The sequence below is a fragment of the Theobroma cacao genome, chromosome 2 (assembly GCF_000208745.1).
Source record: "Theobroma cacao cultivar B97-61/B2 chromosome 2, Criollo_cocoa_genome_V2, whole genome shotgun sequence".
Classification (NCBI taxonomy): domain Eukaryota; kingdom Viridiplantae; phylum Streptophyta; class Magnoliopsida; order Malvales; family Malvaceae; genus Theobroma; species Theobroma cacao.
In genome coordinates this window covers 9897024-9914925 of record NC_030851.1, presented here as the reverse complement: position 1 = coordinate 9914925, position 17902 = coordinate 9897024, and the positions used below count along the sequence as shown (strand labels likewise).

General features: G+C 33.7%; 2 protein-coding genes and 1 long non-coding RNA gene across 4 annotated transcripts; 1 reads left to right on the top strand and 2 right to left on the bottom strand.

Moving 5' to 3' along the window:
• LOC108660582 lies at window positions 142–4582 on the bottom strand. The gene is made up of 2 exons (XR_001926364.1): window positions 4255–4582; window positions 142–867 (listed from the first exon to the last, which is right to left on the bottom strand). It is a non-coding gene; the product is annotated as an uncharacterized LOC108660582 (long non-coding RNA).
• Window positions 10294–13668, top strand: LOC18608629 (external alternative NAD(P)H-ubiquinone oxidoreductase B4, mitochondrial). 2 transcript variants are annotated; one of them, XM_018115162.1, is made up of 10 exons: window positions 10294–10382; window positions 10791–11070; window positions 11184–11390; window positions 11571–11821; window positions 12010–12229; window positions 12344–12448; window positions 12711–12962; window positions 13049–13170; window positions 13348–13467; window positions 13537–13668. In XM_018115162.1, the coding sequence occupies exons 1-10, from the start codon at window positions 10294–10296 to the stop codon at window positions 13622–13624; spliced, it is 1734 nt and encodes a 577-aa protein (XP_017970651.1). In that variant the 3' UTR covers window positions 13625–13668. The 2 variants fall into 2 exon arrangements, with proteins under 2 accessions (XP_017970651.1, XP_017970650.1); XM_018115161.1 differs by having other exon boundaries at window positions 13049–13175; window positions 13257–13467.
• LOC18608628 (pentatricopeptide repeat-containing protein At1g11900) lies at window positions 15006–17424 on the bottom strand. The gene is made up of 3 exons (XM_007043419.2): window positions 17106–17424; window positions 15681–16860; window positions 15006–15427 (listed from the first exon to the last, which is right to left on the bottom strand). The coding sequence occupies exons 1-2, from the start codon at window positions 17214–17216 to the stop codon at window positions 15808–15810; spliced, it is 1164 nt and encodes a 387-aa protein (XP_007043481.2). The 5' UTR covers window positions 17217–17424; the 3' UTR covers window positions 15006–15427; window positions 15681–15807.

Here is a 17902-nt window from a genome sequence, read left to right as displayed (position 1 = left end):
CTAGAGAAAATTTTAGAGCAGAAAATAATTTTTGATCCAAAAAACATGGATTCATTTTTCAAACTTGTATTTATGCTTATAAAAATAGCAACATTTTCTAGATTTTGGTTTCTGGAGATTAAACCGGATCCAGGAAGAAGCTGCACAAGAAACAAGAAGTGGCGTAACGGTAAATTGGAAAAGAAACAGATACGGTTGTTGGCCTTACAACAAATACTGAGAAGAGACAATAAAAATGGCACCTAAATGGTGCGTACAAGATCAACTAATAAGAAACAACCTGAAACGACAAGAGCAATACCGTTTTGAATGCACTCGATTTAAAACCAAGAACAAATTATACGAGAACTTGACATTTTATATCACTAGCCTATTTACTCAAGAGATGACACCGTTTTGGCTCCAACGATCTTCCTTCAACCTTCGTTCACCCAACTTGATTTTCATATTGAGAATTATCTTTCAACACAACCCCATAATTCTTAATCGGGAGAACTCCAAGACATTATCGCAAATACTCAAACCTCTCCTTTCCCAAGCTTTTAGTGAAGATATCAGCAAGTTGATCAAGGGTTGAACAATGCAGCAACTCAATCTCACCTTCTTTCACAACATCCTTTAAAGCATGATACTTTACACGAATATGCTTAGTCCTTCCATGTTGAATAGGGTTTTTTGTAATTGCAACTGTTGACAAATTTGTCAACATTGATCAAGGTTCCCTTGTCTTGCTTGAATCCTAGCTCAACCAGTAACTTCCTCAGCCATGGAGCATGGTTAGCAGCAGCTGCACAAGTAATGTACTCAACCTCAACTGTTGATTGAGCAACCACTTGCTGTTTTTTTTAATTCCAGGCAAACACTGCACTGCCAAATGAAAAACAAAATCCTTTTATGCTTTTAGAATCATCCAAAGAAACAGCCCAATCACTGTCTGAAAACTCTACCAGTTGACTACTCTTTTGCTTCTTATAGATCAATCCATAATCTAAAGTTCTTTTCACATACCTCAAAATTCTCTTAGCTGCTGCAAAGTGTATCTCTAAAGGATCTTGCTTGAATCTTGACAACAGACAAGTTGCAAATATTATATCAGGTCTTATAGCAGCTAAATATAATAATGAGCCAATTATACTTCTGTATATCTGCCCATTAGCCTTGTCAGCACCATCATTTTTGCTAAACTTTGCACCTGTACACAGTGGAGTGCTTACAGCCTCGCACCTACTCATATTGAACCTGTTAAGCAAATCTTTAGCATATTTTCCCTAATGCAGAACTACCTTACCAACAAATTGTATAACTTCCATTCCAAGAAAATAAGTCATTTCTCCCAAGTCTGTCATTTCAAACACCTTCTTCATTTGATTTTTAAACTCAGTCAGGTGTTGACCTTCAGGTCTAATAATTAACAGATCAACTACATAAAGTGCTACAATGAGTACCATAGTACCATTTTCACTCTTTACATACAGTGTTGACTCATTTATTCTCCTCTGGAATCGTTGATTCTTGAAATGATCATCAATTCTTGTATACTAAGCCCTTAGAGCCTACTTCAAGCCATAAAGAGCCTTTATAAGCATGCATACCTTCTTCTCAAACCCCTACTGCACATAACTTTGAGGTTGCTCAATGTAAATATCTTCAGTAAGAAATGCCATTTAGAAACGCTGATTTGACATCAAGATGATAAATTCTTCATCCCTCATTTGATGACAAAGTAGTAAGCATTCTTATTATGTCATGTCTGGCCACTAGAGTAAAGGTCTCCATATACTTAACCCCATAAACTTGAGCAAAGCCTTTAACCACCAGTTGAGCCTTGTACTTGTTTACAGAACCATCAAGATTCAGTTTGGTTTTGTAAATCCATTTAACTCCAATGATGTTTTTGTCAACAGGTCTGTCTACTAGAATCCATGTCCCATTCTTCCTGATCATCTGTATTTCAACATCCATGGTTGATTTCCAGTGTTCTTCTGAGTGTGCTTCCCTAAAGCTTGAAGGTTCAACTAAAGCAACATTACTTCTACTATAAATGTCTTCTAAACTCCTTGTACCTCTCACAGCTTTGTTTTCATCCTCTAAATTAGATTCATTATCTGAGTCATGTTGCAAAATCAAATCATCAGTTGTAGTGACAAAGTCAATCTTTTCTGAAGTTGCATTTGGTCGATTCCAGCTTTGACCCTCGTCAAACATCACATCTTTGCTCACAAATACTTTCATCAACTTAGTATCATATAGCCAATAACCTTTGGATACCTCATTATACCCAACCAGCATTGTTATAACAGATTTAAGATCAAACTTGGTCCTCTTAGCATAATATATATAACCAAAGGTTTTCAGGTAAGAAACACTTGGTTTATGATCAAACCACTTTTTATATGAAGTTTTGCTATCCAGAACTCTGGTATACACTCTATTCAGAATGTAAATTACTGTATTCACAGCTTCTACCCAAAATGCCCTTGGCATATTCATCTAAAACAGTAAGCATCTTCCCATCTCAACTAGAGTTCTGTTCATTCTCTCAGCTTTACCATTTTGTTGAGGGCTATATGGAATAGTTAGCTCATGCTGAACTCTCAAAGATTCAAGATATTGCTCAAACTCAGTTGATGTGTACTACTTGCCATTATCAGTTCTCAAAGTCTTGACACTCTGACCTAAAAAATTCTCAAATGTAGCCTTAAACTTCTTGAAATGACTCAATGCCTTAGATTTCTGCTTTAAGAAGTATATCCAGCAATACTTTGTAAAATCATCTATAAATATTATGTAAAACCTGCTACCACTAAGTTAAGGGGTTTTCATTGGAACACTTAAATCAATGTGAACTAATTCAAGTTTTCTGGTAGCCTACCATTTTCTCTGTTTAAGAAAAGGTTACCTTGTCTGCTTTCCAAACTGACAAGCTTGACATAGCTTATCTGGTTTAGTGATTCTAGGTAAGCTATCCACTAGATTCTTTGAAGGCATAAGTGACAAAGAATTGTAGTTTACATGACCAAATCTCCTGTGCCACATTTCTAACATATCCAGTTCATTGTATAGGGCCAAATGAGCAGTATTAGCTAAATTGAAAGGATAACTATTGTTTCTCATAGTAATAGTACACAACTCATCTCCATTGGGGTCAATTACAGTACATACTTCATCTCTAAATAATAAAGTATAACGTTCTTTTGCCAACTATCCCACACTAAACAAATTGTGATTAGCACTGAACATATAATGCACACTACTTATACACTTGCTTCCTGAAGTAGTATCAACATTGACAATACCTACCCCAAGTATATCCAGATAATTCTCATTTCCAATCTTCACCTTTGACTTAAAACTTGTGTCAAAAGTGGTAAAAAGAGACTTATTGCTAGTCAAATGATGTGAGCAAGCACTGTCCAACAACCAAATATTGGTTTTGCTTGAATCTTCCCCACTAGTTGCCATAAAAAAGACCTCTTCAGTATCATCATCTACTTGTTCAACTACAACAGCTTTTTCATTCACTTTAGAACGATTCTTACATACTTTTCAACATGTCCTTATTGACTACAAGCCCTACATTTAACATTTGGTCTATACCAACAATACTTCTCAGTATGATATTTTTTTTTACAAAGTTGACATAGTGGAAACTCCTTTGTTTTTAATCTCTTTGCCTATTCTCTCCAGGATTCTTTCCTTTGTTTTTCTTATCAGTTGAACTACCCTTTGCACTTCTACCACTCTCATTCAAGGTTTTAGTCTTAGCTACTAAGGCAAAATCAAATGCACTTCTTTGTCTAAAAGCTCTCCTCTGTTCAAGACCCTCTAATGCATTAACTAATTTTTTAGTGTTAACTGAGCAAGATCTCTGGACTCTTTTAATGATGACACCTTAAATTCATATTTTTTAGGCAGACTAACTAACATTTTACTCACTAACCTTTCCTCAGTAATTTCCCTCTCTAGTAACCTCAATTGGTTCACTAGTCCCATCATTTTTCCAAAAAAGTCTCTAATGTTTTCATTATCCTCCATTCTAAGCATTTCAAACTTTTGAGTTACATTGAATGCTTAAATCTGCCTAGTTCTTTCACTTCTAAAAACATTCATCCTTTAAATAATCCCAAACCTGTTTAGAAGTCTTTAAATGCATAACCCAAGCAAAAATTTGAGTATGGTTTATTGTTATTTTCCACAACCCGAGCAAAAATTTCATTACATAAAGCTGAGTGTAGGTAATATAGAGCTTTATACCTCTTTGTTTTGTCTTCCTTAAATTGCCTGATCTGAGCAAGTGTCGGATTAGCTGTCCTTTGAACTGGTTCATCGTCAGTTTCCACAACTTCCCAAAAAGTGAAAGCTTTGAGTATGGTTCATTGTCAGTTTCCACAACTTCCTAAAGAGTGAAAGCTTTGAGATATGACTCCATCTTCACACTCTAGAAAGAATAATTCTCTCTGGTGAACTTTGGTGGAGTAGATGAATTGAAACCGGAAGTCATGGTAAATGATTAAACTTGGACCTCTAAGATCATTTACAGCTCTAATACCATTTGAAGGAAAGATGAACTAAAGCTTTTGAAAAATAAGGAAAGAAATTCAAAACTGGAGAACCAGAGAAAGAACTAGAGAAAATTTTAGAGCCAAAAATAATTTTTGATCCAATAACACGAATCCATTTTTCAAATTTGTATTTATACTTCTAATAATAACAACATTTCCTAGATTTTAGTCTCTAGAGATTAAATCGGATCTAGGAAAGAGCTGTATAAGAAACAAGAAGCAGCTTAACAATAAATTTGAAAAAAAAATAGACATGGTTGTTGGCCTTACAACAGACATTGAGAAAAGACAATCAAAATGGCACCTAAATGGTGCACACAAGACCAACTAATAAGAAATAAACTGAAACGACAAGAGCAATACTGTTTTGAATACACCAGACTTAAAACCAAGAACAAACGACACAAGAACCTGACATTTTATATCACTAGCCTATTTAATCAAGAGACGACATCGTTTTTGCTCCAACGGTCTTCCTTCAACCTTCAAGAGTAATGCCTTCCGCCAGTTCTTCACCCAACTTGATTTTCAAATTGAGAATAACCTTTCAACAATTAGACCATTGTTTAACTTGATTCACCATGCAACCCACTCTACCAATGTTATAGAGGCTTTGCCAAAATATGGACAACTTGATTCATGGACTTCACCTACTCTTTTCTTAACGATGCATTATATATATATATATCTCAAAGCTTGAGCCAACTTGTTGTGAATCATGATCTTCGTAGCATTTCTTTGCTTCAAGTGAAGTTCCTTCAACAATCTTCTCAACCATATAGCATGGCATGTGCAAAAGGTGATTGCAACATACTTTGTCTCGTAAATGAGTTCCTTCAACTATCATAAATTCCCATCAACCTGAAGTTGTTAGAGGATGAATTAAAAATCTCATGACCAAGAGTTCTTTTGATGTAATAAAGTACCCTTTCATTGCCATCATTTGCAATTTGTTAGGATTCTCCTTAATTGAAGCAACTTTCTCTTTGTCTCTAATGGTTTTGTTGCCATCATTTGTAATTCGTTAGGATTCTCCATGATTGAATCAGCCTTCTCTTTGTCTCCAACGGTTTTGCTCCAAATTCTATGTGGTGTTAATGGACTTACAATTGAACGTGTTGAACTTCTCAAGCATCTCTTTTGCAAATCCTTCTTGTGAGATGAAAACACCTTTTCCATTTGATTTACCTGGACTCCCAAATATTAGGACATAGTCCCATGTCATTCATCTCAAACTCTTTGAATCACAGTTTTCTTAAAATCTTAAACATCTTTAATTGATTTTTTGTAAAAATAAGATCATCCATATAGATACCGAAAAAATAAGAACGGAAGCAGAAACCCCCGTTCTTATTATGAAATATAATTAAAAAAATAACTATAAGAGAAAGTATTTAGATAAAGTAAAAAGATCTTATTCAAGAATGTATTTACAAATAAAGTAAGGAGACTATTTGTTTCAATTTAAATCTTAATTTTAATCTAAGTTAATATATATCCAAATCTAGATATACATAATCAAATAAAAGAGTTTAAATCATATTATGCTTTTTGTGTCTAGCCCGTTGCTTTGTTTGATTTGGTCTGAGCTTCTAGAATCATAACATAATGGATATTCACACATATATTTATAACACTCCTCCTTAAATGTCCATTGTATTAAGAATATACCTCGTTAAAACTATACTAGGAAAAAAATTCTAGTGAAGGAAAAGAGTACATAATTTTTTTCAAGAATCCGCCTTTGAAATACTACCTCATTAAAAACCTTACTAAGAAAAACTTAGTGGGAAAAACCTATGAAAGAAAAGAGTACAACGCATATTTTATTCCCCTAATGATTGCATTATTTAATATATTTAAAATGACGTATTCTAATCTTTTGTACCAATTTTTCAAATGTTGTAGTAGGAAAGGATTTGGTGAATAAATTTGCTAAATTATCACTTGAACGAATTTCTTGAGCATTAATATCACCTTTTTCTTGAAGATCATGAGTGAAGAAGAATTTTGATGAAATATGTTTTGTTCTATAGCTTTTCATATATCATTCCTTTAATTGTGCTATGCAAGTGGTATTATTGTCATATAACTTTGTTGAAATTTCTTTCTTGGTTGGCAATCCACACGTTTCTCGAATATGTTGAGTTATAGATCTTAATTAGACATATTCACGACTTGCCTCATGAATTATTAAAATTTCTACATGGTTAGAAAAAGTAACAAATATAGTTTGTTTATAGAAGCGTCATGAAATAGTAATACCTCCATATGCGAATAAGTAACTTGTTTGGGATCGATCTTTGTGTGGATCAGATAAATAACCTACATTGGCATAACCAATTAAATTTGATTTGAACACATATGAGTAATATATGCCCTTATCCATTGTTCCTAAAAAATATCGAACTATATGTTTAATTCCATTCCATGTCATTGAGTTGGAGAAGTACTATATCTTGTTAATAAATTTATAACAAATGATATATCAGGTCGTGTATTGCTAGTAAGATATATTAGTTCTCCGATTGCATTTAAAAATAATAATTATGGATCAATAAGTTTTTCATCATTCTCACGAGGTCGAAAAAAGTCATTTTCACATCTAGTGACCTTACAACTATTGCTTTGTCCATGTAGAATCATTTTAGCGCTTTTGCTATATAATTTGATTAATAGACAAAAATTTCATTTGTCAAGTATTTAATTTGAAGACTCAAATAAAACGTTGTTTTTCTAAAGTTTTTCATTTCAAATTCTTTATTTAAGTAATCCACGGTTTTTGATAACTTTTCAAGAGTTCAAATAATGTTTAAGTTATCAACATAAACAACAATTATTATAAATTTAGATTCGTAATTATTTTTTAAAAAAACACATGGGCATAAAGGATCATTTTTATAGCCTTCTTTCAATAAATATTCACTAAGGCGATTATACCACATGCGTTCGGATTGCTTTAATCCATATACATATTTATTTAATTTGCTTAAATAATTTTTTTAAAAATTGTGTGCTTCAGGCAATCCTTCAGGGATTTTCATATATATATATATATATATATCAAATGAGCTACATAAATAAGTTGTAGCCACATTCATTAGATATATTTCAATATTCTCATGTATTGCCAGACTAATTAAATATAGATTGTAATTGTATCCACCAAAAGAAAATATGTCTCTTCATAATTAATACCAAGACTTTAAGTAAAACCTTGTTGATAAGCTGTGCTTTATATTTCATAATCTCATTTTTCTCATTTTATTTAGCATAAATACCCATTTATATCTCATTAGTTTTACAACATTTGGTGTATGAACTACAAGTCACAAAAACTTCACGTTTGACAAGTGAATTCAATTCTAATTTGATTATGTCTTTTCATATTGGCCAATCATTTCTATGTCTAAATTTTTCAACAGATGTAGGTTCAAGATCCTTCTTTTATTTCATAATATTGAGTGCTACATTATATACAAAAATATCGTCAACGTCTATTTCATCCCAATTCCATCTTTTCTCAGTTATGACATAATTTATTGAAAGCTCTTCATTTTCAACGATTTCAAATACTTAAATTTCTTTTAAAATTATATCAATTATGTTAGAGATCTCTTCTAAAATTTTTGTTTCCTCTTTCTAATCATCTTGTATATTTGCTTCTATCTTTTTCAAGGATTTTATCTTTAGAACCGATTGGTTTCCCACGCTTTTGACATGCATTGTCTTACAAGGACATTAATTCTTATAGGAGTTTTTGCAGCTAGTATATGAGATTTAGTTATTCTCTTTAAATTAGTAGATACGTCTAGCAACTGATTTGCTATATTTTGTAAATGAATCATCTTTTGAATTTCAAGTTCACGTTGATTTGTGTGATGATCAAGACTAGATAATGAAAATGCATTCTAAGAAATTTCTTTTTCCAACTGCTTATTTTCTCCCCATACTGTTGAAAAAACTGTTTTATTAAAATGACAATTGACAAACCTTACCGTGAATAAATATCCAGTTAATGGTTTTAGATATTTAATTATAGATGGAGATTCATATACAATATATATTCCTAACCTCCTATGAAAATCCATTTTTGTGCATTATGGTGGAGCAATCAGGACATATACCACACATCTAAAAATTCTTAGATGAAAAATATATGATTCTTGACCATAAAACAATTATGTAGGGAGAATTTATGATAACTCATTTTATATTATTTTATTTAACATAATGCCAGTTATTTATCTAAATTTGACTTTACGTATGAAATTTTTTCATTTTTTTTTATAGAANGAAGGAGAATTCAAACTTAATTTTTGTAAAAAAGATAAATTAATTTACATATTTTAGAATCGAATAATCAAGTAAGAAAATATTTATATATTTTTTAAAATCATAAATATTTTACACTTCAATATTTAGCTTATTAATAAGTATATAAATAATCTACTTAAAGATTTGTAATTTTTAAATATTTTTTTAATTTAGTTCCTTAATATCTCAATTTTGTTCAATTTAGTCCTTATGACGTAGTAGAATTTTTTTTTTTGAAAATTTTTTTAATCTGCCATGTGACATTAACATGTCAACATGTCAGTGCCACGTCAGTACTGTTATGTCATTGTATAGTGCCTAGTAGCATTGTCACCTCATCACTCAATGCCATGTGACATGCCACATCACCATCTCAAATGTCACATCATCAAAATATGACACATTAGTGATGATGTCATTGCTAACATTATCTTTTAATAATAAAATTGGATGATGTTAGGGAAAGAGACTAAATTAATGTAATTTTCAAAATCAAGAGATTAAATTACTTCGATTTTGAATACAGAGACTAAATTGAATAAAATTGAAGAGTACAAAAATTGAACAAGTCTTTTGACTATTAAAATTTTTACAAATTTAATAACTTTTCCCCTTTTTATCATAGCAAAAATGAAATCAATAGGAACCCGATTAAGTTACAAGGTCAAAAAGTCATAACTTAATGTACAAAAGGAAGAATCAATTTAAACCTCATTGATAAAGGTCACTCCCCTGGCCCTTAGAGTCATCCACAACTAAAGGCTATAAAAATCTTTCACGGTAACCACATTCGACATATTATAAAAATATTGACTCAATTAAGACGAATTAAAGCTTAATAAACCAAAATAAGGAAAAGAAAAAGGGTAAAACTTTAGTTAGATGAAATTCCTATGAGTTGTTAAGATTCTTTGAAAAATACCACAAATTTGTTACAACACTTGAAATAGGTTTTCCATATAAGTTATAAATAATGAAAATTTCTTTAAATCCCAAGATTATAGGCCATAGTTTATGGCTTAAGAAGGAAAAAAAAAAACGTCAAGATAAATCATGACCGTCCAAGCTCGATCAGAGGGCCTGCCTATAAATTCGTTCATAAGTGGTTAAGCCATTACAGATGTGTCAAAACTCCTAATGAGAAGGAGATCTTTGTCTCTGAGCAAAAGACACGTGTTTTATTCTCTTGGTTTTAAAAAGTCTATGGGAAAAAAATTCGCTTAAAATTATTTACGTGGCAGTTATTCCTCAACCCTCGCTACTGTTTAAATTTTTCCCTACGTAAGGCAGAAGAAACTGATACACTTTCCATTTTCATGAACAGATTCTCCAAATTTCTCCCTGTATAAATCTTCACTCTCTTGCTTCTTTGAAAAGAAAGAGAAAGGTAGGGTTGCTTTGCAGTAACAACAGAATGCGAGGCTACACGTTCTACGCGAAGGTCTCGAGGGTTTTTCAGACATACCCTTCATTGTCTAAGCTTCTTGTTGTCTCTACCGTCGGGTATATCAAGTGATTTTGCATTTAGCATTCTTCTTTTGTGTTTTTTGTTGCTTTCCAGTTGTTTTGAGTTGTTGCATGGTTATGCTTTGGTGAATTTCTCTTTAATAGTAATATACTGAGATTCCGATGTTATAAACAAGACACACAGCCTCCCTTCAAAGTTGATAAAGGAAGCTCTTCTTCTGTTGCTTTGCCTTAGTATACGTTAATGTTCTGCTTTGCTATTCGTTTCCAGTAATATTGCATTCTTGTTTGTTCTTTTATAATTATTCTTTATGACAAATGCTTGAAATTTTCTTTCTTTTGTAGTATATATTATTTTTGTGTATTCACAAGAAATTATTACTATACATATGATGAATGTATATTCTTTACTACGTATTGGTTTTGACTTGTATTCGACCGCAGTGGTGGTAGTCTACTGGCCTTCAGTGATGACAGGCCATTCCAAAGAGTGTCGAATGATGGTGGTCAGAAACCTGAATGTAACAAGAAGAAGAAGGTGGTGGTGCTCGGCACTGGTTGGGCTGCCACCAGTTTTTTGAAAAATTTGAAAAGTGATTCCTATGAAGTTCAAGTCGTGTCACCCCGCAATTATTTTGCATTTACTCCTTTGTTACCGAGTGTGACTAGCGGAACAGTAGAAGCACGCAGCGTTGTTGAGCCTATTCGCAACATTGTCAAGAAGGTATACATAAAAATTATATTGAGATAGAATTGGTTTCTGTTTTTTCCACTACAGTATTGTTAGCGTACTGAATGGCTCATGGTAATTGCTTTTCTTTTTATATCTCATGGCAGAGAGGTTACCAAATTGACTTCAAGGAAGCTGAATGTCTTAAGATCGACGCAAGCAAGAAGATACTTCATTGCAAGTCTGCTCAAGCCACCAATTTAGGAGGCAAAGAAGAATTCACCGTGGATTATGACATCTTAATCATAGCTGTGGGAGCTCAAGTAAATACATTTAATACCCCAGGTGTTTCAGAATATGCACATTTTCTCAAGGTAGTACAATATATGTAAATGTTTTTATTTACAAAATTTCTCTGCTTAATGAAGGTTAAGCCCTTGCTTTTTTTTTTTTTATACGGATCGAGAAAATATTTGTCAGAATTCTGGTTTACAGCTTAATTGGAAGCTGTTCTAAAACTATCCTAACAAAGATTGAATTCTTTTGTCATGTAGGAAGTGGAAGATGCTCAGAAGGTCCGCAACACAGTGATTGATTGTTTTGAAAGGGCAAGTCTTCCTAGTGTGAGTCATGAAGAGAGGAAGAGGATCTTGCATTTTGTTGTCGTTGGCGGTGGTCCAGTTGGTGTTGAGTTTGCTGCAGAGCTTCATGACATTGTAGTTCAGGATATATCTAAATTATATCCTTCAGTCAGTAACCTTGCAAAAATTACACTTCTTGAAGCAGGCGATCATATCTTAAACATGTAAGATATCTAGAGAGCTTTTCCAAAAAGCATCTTGTTTTTTCTAATAATTATAATCATTGTAATTTTTAGTTTTTGTTCTTTCCAATTACTCCTGTTTTCTACTTTATGAATTCAAGTATTAACAGTTAGCCTTCTGGAACTTGGCTCTGGTGAGTCATAACATCTCCTCTCATTTCAATTCCCAGGTATGACAAGAGGATTACTCAATTTGCTGAAACAAAGTTCCAAAGAGACGGTATCGATTTGAAGACAGGGTCAATGGTCACAAAAGTGTCGGAAAAGGATGTTTCCAGTAAAGATAGAGCAACTGGCCAATGTAGTACTCTCCCATATGGATTGGTTGTCTGGTCAACTGGTATTGCACCTCGTCCTGTCATATTGGACTTCATGAAGCAAATTGGACAGGTTTAAATAGTACAAAACTTTTATTTTCTTTGAACAGATCTTAACCATTGATCAGGCCATTTCTTCTTCTTCTTTTGAAGATGGTTTTAATGTTTTTTAATGTTGTGACCACAGGGTAGCAGGCGTGTTTTAGCAACAGATGAATGGCTGAGAGTCGAAGGATGTGATAATGTATATGCTCTGGGTGATTGTGCTACCATCAATCAACGCAAAGTCATGGTAAATTTATGTCAGCATGACTAGTTTGCCACTTTTTAGTTTGTTTTGCTTGCTCGATATCTTGTGTTTCAATTTCATTGTTAACTTAGCATGTAGACTTGGTCTCGCTTCAGGCCTTTAACCTCAACTTGAGCATGAATTTTAGTAGTATAATTATTTAACGATGAAAACCTTTTGTTGATGGGATGCATTATTCGTGCGTTATTATAGAGAGATCTGCTATTAAGTTCTATTATGTTGCTTGTTGTTGACAATTTACTAGGAGGATATATCGGCCATTTTTGGCCAGGCAAAAACGAATGATGCTGGTCATTTGAATAAACAAGAATTCAGAGAAGTTATAGGTGACATCACAGAGAGGTACCCTCAAGTGGAGCTTTATTTGAAGAAGAGCAAAGTGAAAAACATGGTTGCTTTACTCGACAAATATGAAGGAGAAATTGACATTGAAAAATTTGAGAAAGCTCTCTCAGAAGTGGATACTCAGATGAAAAATCTTCCTGCAACAGCTCAGGTAAGTTGGACGTTCATTTTCATTTTTCGGGAGAATTTGGTTCCATCATACAGTTTTAAACGTTAAGGTTTTTGAATACAATCTAGGTCGCTGCTCAACAAGGTGAGTACCTCGCGAAATGTTTCAATCGTATGGAGAAGTGCGAAATGTATCCTGAAGGTCCTCGCAGGTTTCGAACATCAGGCCAACACCGTTTTCATCCCTTCAGGTACAGCCTGAAATTATCTTGTTGATAGGCATTGAACATCTAAAAACCTTTCAAGCTTCAACTTCCGGCTACTTGTGCCCCTCCAGTTTGGAAGTTGAAGTGCAAAGCTTTAGGGGTCAAAAACCAGAAATTGCTGAAACGAAAAAATATGATTAAACTTATGTTGACCAATTTCAGGTATAAACATTTTGGGCAATTTGCTCCACTAGGAGGAGAACAAACTGCAGCTCAACTGCCGGGAGACTGGGTTTCGATTGGTCATAGCACCCAGTGGCTTTGGTATTCAGTCTATGCAAGGTAAATCTCATTTCAGCTTTGGTTGTTATTAGTTCATTATCAAATCCTGATGGTTGTTTCTACTCGCAGCAAGCTAGTCAGCTGGCGCACTAGGATGCTGGTGGTGTCTGACTGGTTTAGACGGTACATATTTGGAAGGGACACCAGTCGAATCTGAGACATGTTTCCATCTTTAGTTTTTCCTATATATTTAGGTCTTGATTCCTCTAAATTTAATTTGCTATCATTTTTAATTTTGTTCGTTATATATATATATATATATATATAGATTGGCATCAAATAGTGGATGTTAGTCTCATAACAGTTTAAGAGAATCCATTCAATCCATAGTTCTTGTTCTGTTCCGGATATGGGATGTCTCATGGCTCTTTTATTGTGATAACACCTTTTTCTGTTTCACTTGCAAGCATTCCATGAGATATAATATTTGTTAAGAGTAAAATACCATCACCCTTTTAAATTTTAATCAAAATTTCATACAGGTCTATAAGAATAAAAAATAGACAATTCGTCTAAAAAATTATCTTTCGTTAGACATAAATTTAACTTTTAAGATTGCATTGATATTTTCGTTAATTTGCACGTGACAATATTTTTTGAACAATTTTACTTGTTATTAATTTCAAAAATTACACAATATATAAATTATAATTTTTTACTTTAAAATTTTTTTCTATTGAAAAAATCTTTTCTCCTCTATTTTTTTGTTTCAAACGGTCAACGATTGACCACCTCTCGGCCGGATCTGATCATGCATGGCCAGATCTAGCCAGATCTTTGGCCATGCTCTTCTGGCTTGGGAAGCAGGGGACCACTCGACAGTGCTCCCATAGCCAGGGGAGCACTTGACGTGCTTTCTAAGTCAGGGGAGCTGATCGAGTGATCCCATGGCTTAGGAAGCACGTGACGGTGCTCCCTTGGGGAGCCAGGGAGCACCAAATCGATGCTTTCCTGACTTAGGGAGCACTGATCTGGTGTTTCTTTGAGAAAATTTGATCACTGATCTGGTGTTTCTTTTGAGAAAATTTGATCGAATTGGACATTTTACGATATGATTTGAGCGCGAAGTGACCAATCAATATTCGTTGGCAGACTTAAAAAAAAAGGAACAGTTTAAACATTAACATCGTTTAATCGTTTGGAATGAAATATTCATTTTAAAAATTAATAAACTCACTTATAATTATAATTAAAATTTAAAAGCGTCCAAGTATTTTACTCTATTTCTTACAAAAAAAAATTACTGCTTTAGAGAGTGACGGATCTCACCAGCCCTTTGTTTTCCTCCTGGTATTCTAGTATCGTCGTCCCAAGTATTTTGCCCCTTTTATTCTGTTGCCGGACTACTCCACGTTGGAGTACATGGGCATTTACCAAAAACAGTGATACACAATCTCTGAAAAACTAGGCACTCATACCACCATGTCAGAAAAATTGTGAATGTTACGTGATGCGTTTGTGTCCTCTTTAGACGACTCCACCTTTGTTTCTTGAATGTGATATACTCCAAAATAAAAGCATTAAGTCACAAAGCTCACTAAATAGAAATGGGAAGGTTAGCACATTATTTAGGGTCATTACAGATACTATGTTTATACACCACATAAAATGAATAGATGAAGCTTGGTTAAATCTATTGGTCTCAAATGATACAAACAAATGATACACAACTTGTACAGTGAAATGCCAAAGTATGTTGCTTGAACTGTAATACAAAGGTAATGGATATTGTCACAAGCACACTACTCAGAAATCTCAAATCTATGAGGCTGACCATGCTTTTCCAATGTTGCCATGCATTTAATTCATGTTGGCAATCAGCAAACTGACAACTGATTTGTATTACAAGATATACAAATGCTATGCACAATAGGGTCCGTCTATTTGCACTACATAATTTCCATGGTTGAGGCTCGGCCTTTGACTTTGCTGGCCTCTATTTCTCATGTCAAGAGAATACCTAAAAGGAAAACAACATATCATTATCATAGTTGAAGATAAATCTTGCACACCAGTCATGTTATGGCAGTCACACCTGAAAGCATAAATCTTGCACAACAAACGCAATTTATCAATCATCTAACATAAATCACATGTTACATTACAAATTACAGGGATGGCACCAACAACAATCTTATATGAATATGCTAAACATATACTGAAGCATTGTTAACAAAGGGGCAAAAAACCAATGGATAGCAGGACAGACATACCAGTATCAGTAGTAATGTGTGAGGGAACATCCATGACATATTCCTTCTCTTGCTTCGAGCCAAGCTCAAGTACTCCAGACAACACTAAAGAACTCTTACAGAGCTTAACCCTGGATCAAGTACATAACTACCTATGTTTTCGTTTAAAATTCTCTGTAGCAGCTATATCTGAAAGGGATGATGAATTCATCTCCTCCGAAAAAGACATTGCCAAATCCACCTTCCCCGCTTTCTTCAAAATGCAGATTAGAGATCGATATATGTAGACTGATGGATAGATCTGCCTCTGCTTCATCTCCCTGAAGAGTCTTAATGCTTCATTAATGTTCCCTGATCGGCCAAAAGTCTCAATCATTGCTCTATAAGTAAGCAAATCAGGCTCAACTCCAGTATCACTCATTTCTCTGAAAAACACTAAGCACATATCTAACCTCCCAAGCTTCCTCAAATTGTTCAATAACGTATTGTAAGTAATGATATCTGGAACCAAGCCAGCTTCCTTCATAGAGGCAAACTCATGGACCATTTCATCCACCCGACCAGCACGACCTAAGATATCCAAAATAGTATTATATGTTATCACATCAGGCTTGCATCCAAAACTCTTAATCTGATTAAATACCAAAAGAGCCTTTTCTATCTGCCAACATTCAGCAAAGGCAAGGATGATTCGGTTTATAACTGTTGTGCTACTCGGGAAAGCTAATTCCGATACTTGTTTGACAAATCTAATCAATGCTGTACAGTCATTAGACTTCACAAAAGACCTTGCAAGGTTAAGATAACAAGTTGAGCTCAAGGGTCCATGAAACACCAATAAGTCTTTGAATATCTGAAACGAAAGGTCAATCTCATTTCTTTCAGCGGCTGCAGCCAAGAGGGTATTATATGCATTGGGGATGAAGATATTTTTATCTCGCAAGGATTGCAGTAATCTGATAGCCATTGAAAGATTTCCAGCTTTGCACAGCTTGTGAACATAAGCATTACAGGTTTCCCCACTTGACTTTGGCGTGTTTTCACATGTAGCCAGAATTTGATTCAAGACTTCATCTGTTACTTCCTCTTCATCTGGGGCAGCCTGAGTTGCAAGCAATTTATAATTTCCGACGATTTTACTTACAGTGGGGTAAAGAAGGCAAATGCAAGGGAATCCAACTGGTATGGACGTAACATAGTTCTGGGATTAGAAGCATGGCCATCAATTACATGCTAAACATATAAACAATATAAGAAATTAATCAATCCAAACCACATATTTAACTCAATCCACGGGTTAAAAAAATAACAAAGAAATTTGTAGGAATGCAGCTTCTGTTTAACAAACAAAAAAAAAATCCAATTCCTGCCTTATGTAAATTTCTACTCAAAAGTAGACGCTATTACTTGTTGATGATAAAAAGAAATGGATGCGTTTTGACTTACATCGTGAGGATAATGCCCACGGTTACCCCAACCTGGAATCAAACTGGAATAGGAATTGAAAGTGCCTTTGCATCGAAGGAGAAGCTTGAAGCACCTTGTTGTAGCTATCATTGATATATTAAAATTTCAAAAGGAATCCATAAACAAATTTATTACTTTATTTTTCCTAAGGAATGGAGTTTCAGCAATCTTGAGGCGTTATTGAGGTTTAATGTTAGGGTTTAACGCTGGGTAAAAGGTCGCGGCGTTTGGTGCCGGGCGACAACGCCCAAAGGAAATTCATTTTTTAGTAGGAGAATTTGGTTTTCTCGGTTTTTCCCTTTTTTTTTTTTTTCTTCTTTCTTTCCCTTTCCCTTTGTCTTTTATTATTATTTTTAATTTCCTTACATTTTCATTCCTTTTCTTCGTGAGGGTTGGGAGGACATTCTTTTTACTCCTAGTCCTGGAGAGCAGTTGGTTCTAGAAAAGTAAACAATAATTTTTGTAATATGAATGGTAAAAATATATTAAGCATAATGTTTAAAAAATTTAAATAATTTTTTTATTGTATTTAATTAAGTTTTTATATTTTATTTTAATCAAATAAATTCTTATGATTAATGATTGATTAATTTTCATTAGTTAAAATATCACTTGTTATTTTATATCTACATGGCACTGATATGACATTGATGTTGAGGGTAAAAAATGTCATATGATCATATTATCATATTAAATTAGCATGTCGCATTATCTTTAATATAATATATGAATATATCATAGCATAATCAATTATAATATATTAACATATCACTCCA